General features: G+C 36.3%; 1 protein-coding gene across 1 annotated transcript in view; it reads left to right on the top strand.

Annotated features, from left to right (window-relative positions):
- The first annotated feature begins 6,762 nt into the window (after positions 1-6,762).
- The window catches only part of LOC119795407 (mediator of RNA polymerase II transcription subunit 13-like), a 31,770-nt gene continuing 23,315 nt past the window's right edge, over positions 6,763-15,217 (top strand). The window contains exons 1-3 of the mRNA XM_038303401.1: positions 6,763-7,532; positions 8,156-8,390; positions 13,427-13,595. Of these exons, the coding sequence (XP_038159329.1) occupies positions 7,467-7,532; positions 8,156-8,390; positions 13,427-13,595 (470 nt within the window). The 5' untranslated portion in view covers positions 6,763-7,466. The remainder of the gene's footprint in view (positions 7,533-8,155; positions 8,391-13,426; positions 13,596-15,217) is intronic.

Raw genomic sequence — 15,217 nt, forward strand, 5'->3', positions numbered from 1 at the left:
ATTGTTAATACACTTAATACAAGTTTAAATATTAATACAAATATTTAAGCTGCGATAGCCTTACTGGATAAATATGCAGCATTGTGTTTTTCTTTCTGTGTGTGTCTGAGACCTGTGTTGTCAATATGGCTCTTAGAATATATGTCCCAGAGTTAGATGATAGCCCAACAATTTGCTTTGACAAGCAGACCATTAGGACTGTCGCCATAACGTTTCACTTTGTTCTTGTATATGAAACTTAATTGAAAATTATTTTGGGACTAAAATTGTATATAACAAACACAGAGACTGAAAAGGAGGTGAGAAAGACGGAGGGAATGCGAACTAAGGTGAGAGAGGAAGAGATAGAGACAGGAATTAGATCATGAAGAGAGAAAATAAAACAAAACAGCAAAAATAGAGACAGAGAGGATATACGGTAACTCCTAAATGAGAGGAATGCCAAATAGAGAACCTAACGGCAAAAAGAAGACAACAGACAACCAATGTAAACGTGGAAGAAAAGGTTCAAGAGCAGCAGATATCCCTTATATCCATGTGTGTGGAAGGCAAAACCTATGATGATTACATTATTATTATTCAGCGTGGTTTATATCTGTAGCTACAGCTTATTATTTAGCATTAGTGTGTATCCATGAATACCTGGAACCAAATTGCAGTGGTATGTATGGATGGGCATGCTCGTGTATAAAGGATTTAAAAAGTCTCTTCAGAAGCTTTGTGTTCTTGCATTCATGCCCCCATCACTTATAAGAAGTTTGACTCAACCATAAATACATGCTACTTACATTCCTCCACTGTATACTTCAGCTATATTTGCAGAGAGCTTACTTGGGAGTCCAGATTTCCCCATAGCACATGGGTATCACTCAGGAGGAAAAAAAAGTATTTCATTACAGAATGTCAAGCTAATGAATAGAAAATCTCTATTGTCCCACAATGTGGAAATTAAGGTGTTACCGCAGCAGCAAAAGAATATAGCAAAAGTGGGCACACAAATGTAGACCTTAAAAAAGTATGTAAAATAAAAGAATAAGTGACATAGATAAGAAAATAAACATAAAAATATTGTACTGTACAGTGTTTTTACAATTTAAATACTGTGCATCTAGAGAATAAATAATAAACGGTTGTGGGCATTTTTAAAGTAATGGATATGTGGAAAAAGTAGCAGCAACACCATATACAGGTGCTGGTCATAAAATTAGAATATCACGAAAAAGTAGATTGATTTCAGTAATTCCATTTAAAAAGTGAAACTTGTATATTATATTCATACATTACATACAAACTCATATATTTCAGATGTTTATTTTGTTTAATTTTGATGATTACAAATGACAACAAATGAAAATCTCAAATTCATCATATCAGAAAATTAGAATATTGTGAAAAGGTTCAAAATTGATGGCCCCTGGTGCCACACTCTAATCAGCTAATTAACTCAAACCACCTGCAAAAGCCTTTAAATGGTCTTTCAGTCTAGTTCTATAGGCTACACAATCATGGGGAAGACTGCTGACTTGACAGTTGTCCAAAAGACGACCATCGACACCTTGCACAAGGAGGGCAAGACACAAAAGGTCATCGCTAAAGAGGCTGGCTGTTCACAGAGCTCAGTGTCCAAGCACATTAATAGAGAGGCGAAGGGAAGGAAAAGATGTGGTCGAAAAAAGTGTACAAGCAAGAGAGATAACCGCACCCTGGAGAGGATTGTGAAACAAAACCCATTCAAAAATGTGGGGGAGATTCACAAAGAGTGGACTGCAGCTGGAGTGAGTGCTTCAAGAACCACCACACACAGACGTATGAAAGACATGGGTTTCTGCTGTCGCATTCCTTGTGTCAAGCCACTCTTGAACCACAGACAGCGTCAGAAGCGTCTTGCCTGGGCTAAAGAGAAACAGGACTGGACTGCTGGTGAGTGGTCCAAAGTCATGTTCTCTGATGAAAGTAAATTTTGCATTTCCTTTGGAAATCAAGGTCCCAGAGTCTGGAGGAAAAGAAGAGAGGCACTTCATCCACGTTGCTTGAAGTCCAGTGTAAAGTTTCCACAGTCAGTGATGGTTTGGGGTGCCATGTCATCTGCTGGTGTTGGTCCATTGTGTTTTCTGAGGTCCAGGGTCAACGCAGCCACATACCAGGAAGTTTTAGAGCACTTCATGCTTCCTGCAGCTGACCAACTTTTTGGAGATGCAGATTTCATTTTCCAACAGGACTTGGCACCTGCACACAGTGCCAAAGCTACCAGTACCTGGTTGAAGGACCATGGTATCCCTGTTCTTAATTGGCCAGCAAACTCTCCTGACCTTAACCCCATAGAAAATCTATGGGGTATTGTGAAGAAGAAGATGCAATACACCAGACCCAACAATTCAGAAGAGCTAAAATCCACTATTAGAGCAACCTGGGCTATCATAACACCTGAGCAGTGCCACAGACTGATCGACTCCATGCCACGCCGCATTGCTGCAGTAATACAGGCCAAAGGAGGCCCAACTAAATACTGAGTGCTGTACATGCTCATACTTTTCATGTTCATACTTTTCAGTTGGCCAACATTTCTATAAATCCTTTGTTTTTATTGGTCTTCAGTAATATTCTAATTTTCTGATATGATGAATTTGAGATTTTCATTTGTTGTCATTTGTAATCATCAAAATTAAACAAAATAAACATCTGAAATATATGAGTTTGTATGTAATGTATGAATATAATATACAAGTTTCACTTTTTAAATGGAATTACTGAAATCAATCTACTTTTTCCTGATATTCTAATTTTATGACCAGCACCTGTATGTGCAAAATGACAGCACTTTATTTAACTGACTAAGACATAAAATGTGCAAAAATCAGCATGAATGTAGCAATTTATTAAGGTTGTTGGGAGCAGTAATGGTTATAAAGTCTTATAGCTGCTGGGAGGAAGGATCTGTGATAACGCTCCGTGCATTTAGGGTGCAGCAGTCTGTCACTGAAGGAGCTCTTCAGTTCAGCACTAAATTATCCATACCCCTCCAAATGTATGTATACTGTTGTATTGTTTATTATCTGATACACATTAATCAATGGTCAATTAAGTATGAATCAAAAGTTTTTTTATTAAAATTTAATGTAAAATTTACATGTCAAACATATTTCTATCTCTCTGTGTTGAAAAGCTTTGCAGCTGTGCAGAAATCAAACTCTTCACAACTGCGGCCCAGTGTTCTGCATCTTTTTTTCTGATATTTTAATGATTTCATGGTGGCTAGCTCCAAGTCTTTGAGGTGGCAAAGCATCCTTGCTGCCACCTAATCTTTAGCTCCTTCAACATATTCTCTGTCAGATTCAAGCCAGGCCTCTGAACTGGCTGTTCCAAAACTTTAATTTTACTTATTTCTATAGAACCATGTGGGAAAAATTAAAGTTTACTTTAAACCAAAATCTGTTACAAAACCTGTTGGCTTACTTTAATATAGCAAAGCCCGATGAAGGCAGTGACAATTTGCAGGAGCAAATATGGGACAAAAATTAAGGCTAAAACAATCAGATTAAACATGAATAATCGATTATGGAAATAATCGTCAACTAATTTATTAATCGATTAATCTTTAACTGGAGTATAGAGACTCTAAAACACGACTTTAGTTGACAGAGTAACCCACTTAGAGCAGTAATTATATCAAAGTTGTCAAAATGATCTAAAGATCATTTGCATTTAAGATAAAAAAAAAATGTTTTCAACTGTCAATATGCTCCATCCAGATGTCCGCAAGTGAAAAAGTTCTTGCTTCCCCTGATTAAATTTTGTAAAAAATCTTTAAGGAACCTTTTGCTATCCGATAATAAATCGATTAATCATAAAAATAATCAACAGATTAATCGATGTGTAAAATAATCTTTAGTTGCAGCCGTAGACAAAATACACTATTAGCTGATTAACATAGATTTAAACTGTTCAGAGAGCCTGCCAAGTGGTCAACAACATCTAGGAAGCAGTTCTAGAAATTTCTAACAAACCAAAGACCCCGGAAACTGAAATGATCAAGGTTTACAGAACCGCTATCCGACCTTTGAAAAGCCCTTGGCTTTGGAGGGGGGCTGGTAAAGGAGCTAAATACCTCTATAAGTGTTGTCAAAAAATCTTCATGTGTCTGGACCAAGGAGTAGGGTGGTATGAGAACTATTCAAAGATGAGGGATAATGTATTACTGTCTCAAGAAATCAAGCCTAATATTTTAGTAACAATGGCATAATGCATGGATTAAGACATCAGCATATCACAAAAAGTAACCCCATACATGGCATGAACAGTGTTTGTGGCAGTATTATGATGTGCTATTGCTTTTGCTCAGATTGAAACTAGTTTTTTTTGTCCAGGTGAATTAAGTCATGAGACGCTTTCTTCCAGTTTAGCCCCAGGGGCCCTTAGGTGTCTGCTAGGAGGTGAAGCCAAAATATAAATCAAATCAATATAATACAGACTTCATGGGAGAACAATAAAAATGGAATGGCCAATCAAGGTTTAGAACTTCATCTAACAAAAATGTTTGGAATCACCTGAGAAGCACCTCAAATAAAACGTTACCCCATTCAATAAAAATGGTAAAGTAATAAAAAGCAGCCACATATTGTCCTAGTATTGTTTAGTTTAATAGGGGAAAAGAGCATGTTGAAGACTACTAATACAGGAGTCAGCAACACAAATGCACTGCTTTGGACATTATCTCATTAAGTAACGTTTTTCTCCAGCTGCAAACCCCATAAAAACTATAAAAACTATAATTGTAAGATAATAGATCACTTCTCTGTTATTAAAACAAAACAAAAAAAATTCAAAGCATTATGGTTTTGATAGTTTATCAAACTTAAACTTAGTTTATTAACTTTAAACTTAATCTTTAAATTAAACTTGCTTTTAATCAGTGTAACTGCAGTTATTTGAAAGTTTTTTTGTATGGCTCATATAAAGGTTGATTTGATCTTAAATGGTCCAATGAATAAGTTTGAGGCTGCTTAGCGGACCCATTCATGCAGGGACCCCCAAGAGCACTAATTAAAAAAACAGTCAGAAATCTATGAGCCAGAATTTACTATTTTGTAACAAGAAGATGGATTTCTGTGGCAATAATATAAGATACATAACTTCAATTATCTTCAAAATCATCAAAGCAAACTGCAACCACTCATATGGCAAATAAGTAAAGTTAACAACCTTTCTCTGCTTATCCAATGAGTTAGGTAAACATTTATCTGATCACATATTAGAAACCATTTAGCCTACTTAACATTAACTGCTGTATTTTGAAAACAAATCTTCCCTAAAAATTTTTATTAGATTTTTACTGAAATTGCAGATTTTTGATAGCCACTATTCTCATCTGTTGTATGCTTCTATCAGATATCGGTACGGTCTTTATGTTTTTATCAGCCTTAATATAAAGGATTTCATCTTTTTAGAAATGTCATAGGACGTGAATAAGTTTCTGCACCTGCTGTGTGCTCTGAAATTCAATGTAGCTTATGTATTTACAACATGAAAAAAAGATAAGAAAGAAAGAAAGAAAGAAAGAAAGAAAGAAAGAAAGAAAGAAAGAAAGAACTTTGTAATCTTATTTATATGCTTTTCCTCAATGATACTGACAATTAGCATAAGTTATTTTTAGAGGTGTCAAGTAACAAAGTACAAATACTTTACCTTACTTAAGTAGAAATGTTGGCTATCTATACTTCACTGGAGTCACTATTTTAAGACAACTTTTTACTTTTACTCTTTACAAACTTTTAGCAACTATCTCTACTTTCTACTCCTTACATTTAAAAAATAGACACATAAGTCTATTCATCTATTCTTTAAAGCTCATGTCCGTTATGGCCTGTAGGTATAAAAAAAATAAATAAAAAGAAAACATTAAAATACCTTGTTTTGTCCAGACCAAATTAAGTAGTTTTTCAAGATGATGGAAAGTTAAATCTGACAGTGTTAACATTAGTTATAAAACTAATAAAATAAATTATAAGAAAGTTATCATCTAGAATTGTAGAAAAATTTTCCTTTTATAGGGTAGAGCATTATTTTTACTCTAAGTAAGTTTAAAAATTATAGTTTTACACCTTTACTTGAGTAATTTTTTTTAGTTGATACCCTAACTTCTACAAAAGTGTTTTGAAACAGTAAGATTTATACTTCTACTTAATAAACATTAATACTTTTGACACCTCTGCTTATTCTAGTTCTTTTGTTTCGTCTAAGCATATGCATGCACCATATATGTTATGTATGTTTTGGTAATTGTATTAATAAATATTTCAAAATCTTTACAAAAGAAAATAAAAACAGGTTATAAGTCTGGAAATTTAGACCTGTGCAGGAAAAGTTAATTATAATTATTGAAATCATCCCATCAAATATCTGAAAAATGAAATTGATATCTCATTTTGTCTATATATTTGAAAACTTGCTGCAGTGTAAAGAATCAAGATCTTAACAGCAAAAAAGAGCAAAAGATCACTTTTAAATTTCTAAATGAAATCTTAGTGATTTTTTTCTTCCTAATTGACGTGATAGACAGAGAAATCTGCTCCAAATTGTTCATGCTCTCACTATGTCAAACTGGACTAATGACACATTTTTTCCCAGATAACAAGAAGTGCATAAAACAGTTATGACAGACGCTTATGGAGCTCTCATCTTGTAAACTGTGAAGTCATGGAGGTTCTTGAAGCCGGATGACGCCCCCCATCAACACGTTTCGACCAATGGGAGCCGAGAGGCAGAGTTGTCCTCCTGTCCGCCATTAAAAGAATGCAATCCATGTAGTGAAATAATGGAAATCTGTAGGAGCCATGGATTCAGGCAGAGGAGAGCAGTCGACAAGTAGATACGGGGATTCTGGTGTTTAATCTGTATTCGGTTCTGTTTGATTATGACGGAGCGACGTGTTTTTTTAGTGTACTGGAGGATTCAGTAGCTCATTGTTTTATTGAGGCTCTGGTATGTTAGCTCGGGTGCTAGCAGAGGCTAGCCGAGATCAGGGGGAGGGGAGAGTTCCTTTGCTTTGAAATTGTTTCTAGCTGACATTAGCATTAGCATACCAGGGACCAAGCTTTTGTGATGAAGTTTCTCTAGCTCATTTTTTTTTTCGTTTCGCATTTTAACTTTTCTCTCGTTGGTGTAATTGATAATATTATGGATATGTTAACTGTTTGATATTTCGGTAATGTAGCCGTGTGCTTGCGCCTAACCTGTTCAGACAATACATTTCAAATAGGATTGATGAATCAAATTGCTAGAAGCCTACAGTTGTCGCTCCCTGGCTGCCTGTCTAACGTTAGCTTAGCCGCCAGGCTAGCGGCTGGCTAGCGCCGGTTAGAAGTTGCTTAGACGTCGCTTCCTAGCTTAGTTACAACCTATCGGCCCCCCCTGCGCCCGAAAGGCGATTGAAACAATGGACTTTAACGTTTTTGTCACGGTGTGAAAGGATGAGTTCGTGCTTTGTACCAAACGGGGCCAGTTTGGAGGACTGCCACTCCAACATCTTCTGCCTGGTAAGTCTCCGCTGCTAGCGCTATGTTGCTCAGAGGCCAGAAAGCCATTTTGGCTAATAAGGCAACAAGCTTTGTAACGTCAATTGCAGATTGGCGTAAAGGAATTACTCGGCCTGAAACTTGCAGATCGTGATCTGAAAAACTTTTAAAACAGGGGAATTCCATATTGCATTACACATTTCAAGAAAATGATTGTTTATACGGGCTGGGTGATCTTGTGTTTACAATGTAGTTGTTAGATGAATTATGAGAGCTAGCTACTGTAACAGGTCGGGTCAACAGGCGAATTAACTTGAACAACAAATATTTTCTATAGATCTGCACTCAGATCGCTCTAATTGAAAGTTTAAAATTCAAGTAATAATCGAAAACCTTTCTTATTTAGAAGTGTGAAAGTGAAAAGTTATGTTTTAAAGTAGGTTTTTGTAAGTTAGGCCTGCAAATGTCAACAATTCTGTTACCATTGTTTTTCTTTGTTGTATAAAATAAAAAAAAAATAGTTTTTAGCTCATTGATGTGTTTTTCTAGATGAAATGCACTCATGCATAGCTATGGAGTCAACAACTGACAGTTGTCCCCTTCACTCTGTTAACAATTTCCTTCTTGTTTGCACTCTTCTTTAGGCTGACTTGACAGGAATAAAGTGGCGGCGTTTTGTGTGGCAAGGACCCACTTCGTCACCCATCCTTTTCCCAGTGACCGAGGAGGACCCCATCCTGTGCAGTTTCAGCCGATGCCTGGCAGCAGATGTGCTGAGTGTGTGGAGAAGGCACCACACCCCGGGTCGCAGGGAGCTCTGGATCTTCTGGTGGGGGGATGACCCCAGTTTCGCGGAGCTTATCCACAATGAGCTCTCAAGTAAGTGAATGGAGTCATTTGCATGTTTTTTGCAGGATTTGAAACCTTAGCATTATCCCAGTTGCTCACACTAAATCACATGGTATTTTGCATGGATCTATAAGAAATTGACACAGTGAAATAACTACAAAATACAATTGCATTTTCATGTCAAACTTAGTAGTTTACTTAGTAGTTTTACATGCTGAGATGAACTGCCCCATCAATCAACCTGCTGAGGTATTTCGCCTGCAGTCGCCGGTAGGATTGTCAACTGTTTATCTTAGGATGGCACACCATTGCTCTCTGTGTGTTATATGTTCAGAAACATTTCCAGACAGCAGAATCTGTAAGCTAGTGAATAATTTGTTCCGATGCAAGAAAATCTTTTCACTAAGGCTGGCTTGGTTAGATTTTCATTTCCATTGGCTCACCAACTATGGAGCAAACCAGTCAACGCCCCTTGTGACTTTGCTACTCAAATCCTCATAACAGATGTTTGGGTGCTGTTATGGAAACTCTTATTCTTACAATAGAATAAAAGAATACAGAAATCAGTAAGTTTGCTGTCTGTGATGCATTTCAAGCAAAACATTAATCATTACGCCACCTTGGGTAGTTTATTTACTATTATTGCATTTTTAATGTCAGCAGTGCATGGTATAATAAACTCACACCTCTCTGATAGGCTGTCTTTGTAGCCCAGGTAAAATCTTAGTTTTTTATGGCTTTTATCAACAATCCGCTTACTTTTAAGGGATTCCCCCAGTTAAGTAGCCTTCTTCAACAATAGTTTTTTCCTTAAAAAAAGGTGACATTTTTTGCATCACATACAAAAAAACCCACAAACTTGATTTAGTCACTGTAAAAATCCAAGGGGAAAGCAGGTGTTTATATCTATTACTTGATTAGAATCGAATATTAAGGTTAGTGACTACAAATGACCATTGTTAGGTAAATGTGCTATTTGGGAATTTGTTTTAATTTAGTTATTGGGATGAAGTTGATGTCTTTGACTTTTGTGCAAATTCTGTATTATTATTGTGTTTTTGTTTTTTGGGGGAAAAAACGTGTATTTGACAATTAGACATTTTGCAAAATGGAATTTAATTATCTATGTTAAAAAAAAATCAGGTTTATATCTCATCCTAAATTTTAAGTGTAAAAATACTATTCCCATTGACAGATCATCTTATCTACCTGTAGAGTTAAAGGGCAAATACACTTATTTTGAAAAGAAAAAGCAAAGTATAACAGAAATTAACCTTATGCCTGCTGCTATGCTGGTAATAAAGACTTCCAGACCCATGTTTACCTAATACTGATTTGAAGTATGTCCACTTTTCAAACCACTTCTCTCCTTTTAAGAACTTTATCACCAAAGTCATTCTACAGTTACTGGACTTTACATCTACTATTTGTTTTGAAACGGTAGCACAGACAACAATTAAAGGCAGGTCTGATTGCATATTGCTCCACACAACAGGTGAAGAACTTGGGCAGTCTAGTGGATTAGAAGTCTTGTTTTATTAAAAAATTAAATCTTTTGATGACACAATAGCTGAAAAGGTTGACGTTTAAATATTTTTCTTGACAAAGCAGCTTGATTTCATTCCTTTTTCCTAGTTTATCCGACGGCTTTTAAGGAATATGCCCATGAATAGGTTGAACTGTAGGGACATTATCTGTTGGAAATTTTCAAGGGTTCCAAACTGTAGCTTTGTAAAGCTCTTCAGTTATGCTTCATACTAAGTTACGAAGTTTAACCTATTAAATCCAGATTAAAAAATAAAGTAATGTATTCAGCAATTAATAAAAAAAAATATTTCCCCCTTCAACATAAATTCATGCAAATAAGTGTGGTTTCTTTTTTTAAGTGTATCCTGAACATACAGAACTATAAGAATTGGTAACAACAGCAACACATTTCTTAAATGTCTATATTTCTTTCGAAAGCTGGTTGGCAATAGCTGAAAACTTTTACATTAAAATGTTGAGTTGTACCACAAAATTATTTTGCATCGGTTTTGATAAAAACCACAAGGGTAAAGTTACAGTGACAGACGTATTCTCACTAACATAGTCTAGTATTTTCACACGCTAATGCGGACTTCCTTTCTTTCTTTCTTTCTTTCTTTCTTTCTTGTGTGAGATGTTGATGCTTCAGTATTTTACTTCCCTTACTGTCCCAGTGTTATCAAATTGACTGGCACCATTAATGAGGCGTGCATTCCAACACATGCTTTTCCTTTGTAGTGCTGCAACAGGTTTGTTTTGCTTCCTTGCTTTGTTTCTGTAAATAACGTTAAACCTCGACAGTACTGAGATTGGTTCAAGTTGAACTGCTCTCAAACCATTTCTCTATCTCTGAGGTAGCAGCACCACCTCTCCTTGGCATTACTGCATAGCCCTCAGGGACTCTTGTCATTAATCAAAGTTGTTGACTTGAAAAGGCTCGTACTTGCAGGGATCTCCACGGAAACTACGACTTCTCTCATTACAGGTGCTGGTCATAAAATTAGAATATCATGAAAAAGTAGATTGATTTCAGTAATTCCATTTAAAAAGTGAAACTTGTATATTATATTCATACATTACATACAAACTCATATATTTCAGATGTTTATTTTGTTTAATTTTGATGATTACAAATGACAACAAATGAAAATCTCAAATTCATCATATCAGAAAATTAGAATATTACTGAAGACCAATAAAAACAAAGGATTTATAGAAATGTTGGCCAACTGAAAAGTATGAACATAAAAAGTATGAGCATGTACAGCACTCAGTATTTAGTTGGGCCTCCTTTGGCCTGTATTACTGCAGCAATGCGGCGTGGCATGGAGTCGATCAGTCTGTGGCACTGCTCAGGTGTTATGATAGCCCAGGTTGCTCTAATAGTGGCTTTTAGCTCTTCTGAATTGTTGGGTCTGGTGTATTGCATCTTCTTCTTCACAATACCCCATAGATTTTCTATGGGGTTAAGGTCAGGAGAGTTTGCTGGCCAATTAAGAACAGGGATACCATGGTCCTTCAACCAGGTACTGGTAGCTTTGGCACTGTGTGCAGGTGCCAAGTCCTGTTGGAAAATGAAATCTGCATCTCCAAAAAGTTGGTCAGCTGCAGGAAGCATGAAGTGCTCTAAAACTTCCTGGTATGTGGCTGCGTTGACCCTGGACCTCAGAAAACACAATGGACCAACACCAGCAGATGACATGGCACCCCAAACCATCACTGACTGTGGAAACTTTACACTGGACTTCAAGCAACGTGGATGAAGTGCCTCTCTTCTTTTCCTCCAGACTCTGGGACCTTGATTTCCAAAGGAAATGCAAAATTTACTTTCATCAGAGAACATGACTTTGGACCACTCACCAGCAGTCCAGTCCTGTTTCTCTTTAGCCCAGGCAAGACGCTTCTGACGCTGTCTGTGGTTCAAGAGTGGCTTGACACAAGGAATGCGACAGCAGAAACCCATGTCTTTCATACGTCTGTGTGTGGTGGTTCTTGAAGCACTCACTCCAGCTGCAGTCCACTCTTTGTGAATCTCCCCCACATTTTTGAATGGGTTTTGTTTCACAATCCTCTCCAGGGTGCGGTTATCTCTCTTGCTTGTACACTTTTTTCGACCACATCTTTTCCTTCCCTTCGCCTCTCTATTAATGTGCTTGGACACTGAGCTCTGTGAACAGCCAGCCTCTTTAGCGATGACCTTTTGTGTCTTGCCCTCCTTGTGCAAGGTGTCGATGGTCGTCTTTTGGACAACTGTCAAGTCAGCAGTCTTCCCCATGATTGTGTAGCCTATAGAACTAGACTGAAAGACCATTTAAAGGGTTTTGCAGGTGGTTTGAGTTAATTAGCTGATTAGAGTGTGGCACCAGGGGCCATCAATTTTGAACCTTTTCACAATATTCTAATTTTCTGATATGATGAATTTGAGATTTTCATTTGTTGTCATTTGTAATCATCAAAATTAAACAAAATAAACATCTGAAATATATGAGTTTGTATGTAATGTATGAATATAATATACAAGTTTCACTTTTTAAATGGAATTACTGAAATCAATCTACTTTTTCATGATATTCTAATTTTATGACCAGCACCTGTACTGTCATAACTGCACACATTGCTGTATGTCTTTGAGTGCCAGCAGAGGAAGCTCATTGGTTGTTTTGTTTTTTTTAATACCTTTTTTATTTTATATTAAACTCAATATACCTTATTGTCTGTTGCCTCTTCTGCCCTGATTTGTGTGGGTTCACCTCTGATTGTGTGTAGTATTTGTACTACTGTACTCTGCTAGCATTTGCTGGAAAGATGATACAATTTATGGGAACTTTGGTCATGTTTTAACACGTCAAGAGTTTAACAATCAAGCCATTATTAATCAACTCTGCCAGGATTTCTTTTTACAATAATGTCTAATTTCATTGATGAAGGGCCTGCTCCTGTTAGTCTTTTAGTTTTTTTTCATCACTCCTTTATCTTAAGTGAATTAACTACATTTTTTGTTGACATAAATGTGGGCGGTTGGCCAGAAATTCTATGCGCCTCCAACCAACTGTTTTCCTTCATTTAGATGATTTGTCTAAATATAAAGATTTAATTCAGGTGGTTCCTCAACTTTAAGAGGTCTAATGCTCGGAAGAAAAAAAACAAAACAATCAATGTTGTTTGATATTTAGCTGACCCTAGCTATTAGCAGCAGAGTTGTGCTCTAGGTCAATTTGCTATGTTGCTAAATTGCGAAGATGTCTCTGAAATGGGTAGGAATTTCTGGCAGGTAGTTTCTAATAGTATTTGAAAGGCCACGTTAAAATTAAAATAATAATAATAATGATGGAAAAAGTAGTGAAAAGACCAGTACCTCTTAAAGCCTAGCTCCCTGTCATGGCAGCCTAATGAACACGCCTCCGGTTTCCTGTTGTTGTTTTTTCCATTTGACAGTTTTACCTTACATTCACATAGAACATTCATTATTAGGCTTTAAATTTGACAACCGGTTGGATTTTATTCTTTCCCTTTTTTTTACCTTCTATTTCTCGTTTCAGGCGAGGAGGATGGTGAGTGGGAGAGTGGCCTTTCCTACGAGTGTCGGACCCTCCTGTTCAAAGCCATTCACAACCTGCTGGAGCGCTGCCTCATGAACCGCGGCTTCGTTCGCATCGGCAAGTGGTTTGTTAAGCCATACCAAAAGGAGGAGAGGATCATCAATAAAAGGTAGGCGTATCGACACTCTCAAGCTGATCTGATCGAATCGAGCATTTTAAGAAAATGCTGGTTTAAGTTCAGATCAGTTGAAGTCTGATTTATGAAAAATTAAGTATTTTGTTTTCATTGTAACTTAATGCACATTTAACATTTGTTTAAAAAAGCTCCCACTTGAAGATGTAATTTCAATTGCATTTAAAAGAGAAAGTTCAAACAGGTCAAAGGCTAAATATTTGTTTTTGAGAGAACACTTTTAACATAGTTAAAGCATATCTCAGCAATGGCCCCTTTCATTGCCATTATAAAGACATTTTACACCAAACCAAAATATGCACAGTCACTGGAGGCAAAAATAGTGATGGAATGTGGTTTGTATTTGTGCTTTCATGTCAAAAATTTGTCGGGGGATTAATTAAGAGTTTATCATGCAATGATCGCCTAATGGTGCTTTTTAACATTTTGATGTGAAATAATACTCTCAAGAATTTTTTTCGTTGTCTTGAGACTGTGAAAAAACTTGTCGTACAAGTGTTGCAGACAGACATCTGTGTGTTTTTGCATAATGCAGAGAGAAGTCCTTTTTGGCAGATGTTGTCAAAGCTGTGGTTGAAAGTTAGCTCAACCGTTGCTGGCCTTTCACATCCTTTTAATGATTAAAATTGTCTTTTGGGATTTAGCTGGAGATGTTCTGCTGAAACTGGAATGGCTATTATTAGAATGTTGGTTTCTAGCTATGAGACGTTGCTTTATACAAAGGCAAAGGCTGATACAAGATGGCCTTTTTCTCTGCAAATATTCCTAATTTAAACAGTTTTCTGAGGCCTTCATACAAAAAAAAAAGACTTGAGGGAAAAATCTTGTGTGTTTTGGTCAAATAAAACATGTCATATTTGCCCTATTTTATTTTTTGAGCCATCATCTTTTCTTATTTTAGAGATGTACCTCATCTCGTTTACCCTGCCCAAGATTCATTGTTAGGTCTCTTGAAGGCCAGTTGTGATTTTTACTGATTCTGATTAACTTTGTTTGCATTTTCTTTAATATTTAGACTAGTTTAAAATCCAGCTGAGAATAGCATTGCAGGATTTTGCCATTTTTATGCGTTTCACTGTATTTTCCTTATATCTGATGGTATTATCCAAAAAAGTCAGCATGCTATCGGTGATTCATTACAGAGCAATACAATGCTGAGGTTTTAGTTTAGCAAAACAAAAATCCCATTTCCTCAGGCTTTTTCCCTGCTAATCACTATTCATTACTGATCACTGGAAAATGAACTGGTTCTACTATTGTTTTTTGTTTTCTGCATCTAAATATAGGTAAACAGTTTCTCTACATTTTCATTCCCTCCACCCTGGGTTTTCATACTGTTTTTTTATTTTTTATTTTTTCACAAACAGATTTCAGTTACAAGCAGCAGATCTAATAAACTGAATTTGCACTATATTGTGATTCTGACTGATTTGACAGACAGATTTTCTCTGCAAGAAAACTCATTGATGTCTGAATTCCTATTTGTAAAGGCACTAGCTTGATTATTTGTCTCCAATGTCTGTTATTTGTGAGCATTTAAGATATTTTTAAAAATGAATGCTTTGGTAGGGCAATTGGACATAATATTGTATTAAATA

Source organism: Cyprinodon tularosa, unplaced genomic scaffold, assembly GCF_016077235.1.
Source record: "Cyprinodon tularosa strain WSP-4 unplaced genomic scaffold, ASM1607723v1 ctg51, whole genome shotgun sequence".
NCBI lineage: Eukaryota > Metazoa > Chordata > Actinopteri > Cyprinodontiformes > Cyprinodontidae > Cyprinodon > Cyprinodon tularosa.